This window comes from Triticum dicoccoides, chromosome 6A, assembly GCF_002162155.2.
Source record: "Triticum dicoccoides isolate Atlit2015 ecotype Zavitan chromosome 6A, WEW_v2.0, whole genome shotgun sequence".
NCBI classification, from domain to species: domain Eukaryota; kingdom Viridiplantae; phylum Streptophyta; class Magnoliopsida; order Poales; family Poaceae; genus Triticum; species Triticum dicoccoides.
The window spans coordinates 612,475,077-612,479,476 of NC_041390.1; the positions used below are offsets into that span (position 1 = coordinate 612,475,077).

The following is a 4,400-nucleotide window of genomic DNA, read 5'->3' on the forward strand; positions in this document are numbered from 1 at the left end:
GCCATCGACGCCCTCATTTCACGCGGTCGCGTCCTCCCATTGTCGATAGCCACCGGTGAGCCTTGTTGTCGTCATGTCTCCCCTTCACGTCTTTTAAACCTTACCGTCGGCCCCACCTGTCATCGGCTTATGCCACAGGTTGAAGCGGTACAAGTGAAAGTGCCTCCAGGAAATACGCCTTCAAAGTTAGCCGTTCTGTAAATTTCTTTTAAAATCAATTGAATCATTGTTTTGACCAAACGTGGACATGTTCTAACGCTTGTTGCAATTTTGTGATGTACCTAGGTAGGCTGGGTAGTCACAATGGCTTTATGGAGATTTTCCTAAATTCTTTATTTGATTTTTGTAGCAGCTTTTCCTTCAGTGTTGAAGATGTAGGCGGTCTTGGCACTCCATTTTATCAAGGCAAGCCACCACTTGTAGGGTTGGATGACTTGATAAACCTATGGTTTTCAATATGCATTTTTTTTACTATTTTGCATTATTACAATGCTTTTATTAGTACTTATTGTTTCTAGGCTCATGTTGATATGGTTCCATCAAGGCATTGCATGTATACCTCATGAACACTAGAATACATGCCTAATCATGCTAAGCTAACAAATGGCAATGCTCATGGTTGCATACAAAATATGACATGGATAATGTTGCAAATAAATATGGCTATCACTTGGATCAACACATAATTAGTGGATGAAATGAAGGTAAGATTATAACAAGTATAAACTTGCTAATCAAGACAAGAGGTTGGATAATATTGCAACCAATCGTTGTAACCCCGCTCCATCCCCTTGTTGACCTCGTTCTACCAAGCGAGGGAGAGGGTATGATTGCCAGATGTGGGTTTCTCTATATACTTTGACCCCCAGATTTCCACTTGAACATAAATAAACTTTTTTAATGGGACCCTTCATTAGTTTGGTCGAGCCATGGTGCCACCGAACCGAACTCATCATAGTGTGACCACATTTGTCTTATTTTGGGAAGGCCGTAGCTTGCTCTATTCACGCGCCTCTTATTTGTATCACCATAATTGGGATATGGTGTTTGGTTGGGCCTTTTCATGCCTTTTTCTCTTAAGCTTAAAGCCAAAAAAAGCTCCTATCTAGGGGACAAGGATCATAAACATGATCATTTGGTAAGTTGCAATGACCGGGCGGTCAAGATGTTAAGGTTACATAAAGCTAAGTGGTAAGTTTGCATGAGATCATGGTAGTAACATAATCCCTGACTAATCAATACAAGTGGTCAAATAAAATTACAACCAACCTCCGTAACACTTCTCTATGTCCAATTGTCCATGCCGACCTCGTTATACCAAACGAGGGAGCGTGCCTCGTTGCTAGAAGTTGGTTGTTCTATATACTTTGACCCCTACTTGCCGCTTGAACATAAAGCACATATGAACTTGATGGATCTTTGCTCGGGAAGTGCGTGGATGAATCCGGGTACATCACGAATATGCAATGAAACGTATTCATAATAGTTGAAAGACAATTGTGAAGCTGGAAGGTTGCGAACAGGGGGGGAAGAGTTCCAACTTTGAAGTAAATTAATTTGCCTTTCAACTATTTAACTAATTACGCATTTTCACAAACAAAAAGAAAATCCAAATTCCAACTAATTTTTTTCACCCTCCAACCATGTCATCATCAGATATTATCAATCTAAAAACACTTCATATATTTAAACTTTAAACTACTTTAAAATCTTTCTAGTATACTTCTGACCCCACAGCTTTTGTGAAAAACTGCCTAAAAACACGGTATATCTACTGTCTATCATGAAGAAATTATCAAAAGAAAAATACCAGTAACCCCACAAATTCTTGAGGCTGGCTTCGCGGCTGGTTGTACGTGATATGAAGGTTAGGCTACCATGTGTTCTCGCCAAACAAATCCCTTTACAATCACCTCCAGCTACACAGTACTACACCTGCATCAAACATGCACCCAGGTAGAATACCACACTGTAAACGAGTACATAACCTGCACAAGAGAAGATATTAATTCTACAAAGCCAAAATGACCAACAAAAAGCAGTTGCTACACATATTGGTAACGCCTCAAGAAAGCTACCTTACATGGAAAAATACGTTGCATGACTATAATAAGATTACAATTAAAATAGACACTTAATTGTTTCATCGTCATTACAAAAGCAACACTTTTGACTGGTGTGCCAATTTCATTTACTGAACAAAATCCCTCGATTTAATTGGAATTTTTAGTTGTCGAGCAATTTTAACATTCTCCCTCTTACCCTCTCTTTTCATATGAGAGGTAAGAAGATAAGAGTTAATCAACGGTTCAGATCTATTTTATACTCTTACCTCTCACTTACCTCCCATGTGGAAATCGAGGCATACGTAGTAATCGAGGCATAGTCATTCTGCTGTAGGTTCTGCCTAACTGTCCTTTTCGTCCACTAACTCAAAATTGACTGGGCGAGCTGATTGTTCTATATATAGCAATCTAGCATGTGATGTGCTCTAATACCCATAACTGTGTAGTTAGAAAATTGTTGAAGGGTTAACTAAAAGATTTGCGACATAGGGGGTCGCCATGGCTTCCTATTCGGAGAAGCAGGCCAACGACAAGGGTGAGAAACATCATGAGCTAGTTTGTGTGACTGGGGCAGGAGGCTTCATTGGTTCATGGGTGGTGAAGGCGCTCCTCCTCCATGGCTACCGTGTCCGGGGAACTGCCAGAGACCCCGGTAAGTAATAGCATCATAATTTCATATCTATGGCATATATTAATTAGATGCTAACCGTTCTCTAAATATATGCCTATTTAAAAGCACTATTTATCACCACTTACAGAGATACGAATATGTAGTTTAGTTGTTTATATTAAACAACAATATACATGAGATAACTCAGTCATAAAACACAGAAATGCCAAAACAATTTATGATGAACAATTGGATTGAAAATGGAGGAGTGCTTCATTATACCATTCTTTGAAATGTTTACCACCATTGGGAAAAAGTAACGGTGAAGACTAAAGTTTACCATTTAGTTTAAGAGGGTAATATAACATAACACATCACAAATGTAAACACTTACACACACACTCACGAACAAACATCTCGATGAATGCATGCATGCACGCCATACCTCTATGAGCACCTCCTAGCGACTGATCCGACAAATTTTGGGATTGACAAGTCACCACAGACATCTAGTCGAAGAGAACGTCATGTCCCAATGAACAAGCTTTGTCGGGAAACCTGGAATAATTCTTATAAAATACGAGCACCAATGCAAAGTATAGGACTTAAACCAGTGTTCTGCTGGTAATATAGCAAAATCACTTCTTTATCCATGCCCATGTTATTTGAACATCCATGCATGCGAGCACCAGCCTGGGAGTATCACCATGATAGCTCCTGAAGTATTTTGTTTCCTAGGCACAAAGGAATATATTCATACAGTAAAATCGTTTGGGTCAAGGGGAGTTCTTTTTAGCTTGAAAGCTCGCACGGTTGGCAGATATAACTCAGTGAAGTTGTTAGGCATGATTATGCAACTCATTTGATTTGTACAAAGTATGAAAGTACCCCTTTAAAAGTAAACCAAAAGTGTACCAAGGTTCAACCGATATTTTGATTGATATATTTATAAGGGAGAAGTATATTTTGTATCCCCCAACTTTACCCACAGCTTAGAAATGGTCCTTCAATTATACAACTAGACAAACATAGTCCCTCAACTCTCAAAATCGGATATCGGATATTTTTCGTCCCTTGTGCCACTCTGGGTGGTTTGGTGCTGATCTGAACCCGGTATTGACCGTTGACCCCACGAACTCACCCTTCGTCATCTTCCTCTTGCACCAGCACATGCATGGCGGTCAGTATGTCACCACCATGTCCACGCTGTCGGCGAGGTCGGCAATGTCCAGTTTGTTGGATGGCCATGTCTCGCGGCTATCGTGCTACCGCCAGAAGCCCATAAAGACCAGCTCTTCAATCGGACACGCTGACCCATGTCGAGTGGGAGATTTGCACCCATGTGTCTGGTGTGGTGCTGATGTGGTGAGGTCAATAGTCAATATCAGGTCCACGTCAGCCCAAAACCACTCAGAGTCGTTTGAGGGATGAAAAATATCCGGTTTTAGTAGTTGAAGGATTAGTTTTTTCTGGTTTTAATGTTGAAGGACCATTTCTACACTATCAATAAAGTTCAGGGACGAAAAATATTATTCTCCCTATTTATAATGTAAGATGGTATATTGTGTGACACCGTATTTTAAAGTGGAAATATGAATGATTTACATATGGGACACGCCGGCATTTTCTCACGGGGTTAACCTTGAGTTCCTCTTGAAGATGTACATTTTATACGAACATGCATGCAAAAAAAAACATGCATATAATTGCATATACGCCCATCA

The 4,400-nt window shown here is 40.1% G+C and overlaps 1 protein-coding gene across 1 annotated transcript in view; it reads left to right on the forward strand.

The window, feature by feature from the left end:
• The first annotated feature begins 2,521 nt into the window (after window positions 1-2,521).
• The window catches only part of LOC119314618 (cinnamoyl-CoA reductase 1-like), a 4,209-nt gene continuing 2,330 nt past the window's right edge, over window positions 2,522-4,400 (forward strand). Inside the window, exon 1 of the mRNA XM_037589337.1 lies at window positions 2,522-2,718. Within this exon, the coding sequence (XP_037445234.1) occupies window positions 2,565-2,718 (154 nt within the window). The 5' untranslated portion in view covers window positions 2,522-2,564. The remainder of the gene's footprint in view (window positions 2,719-4,400) is intronic.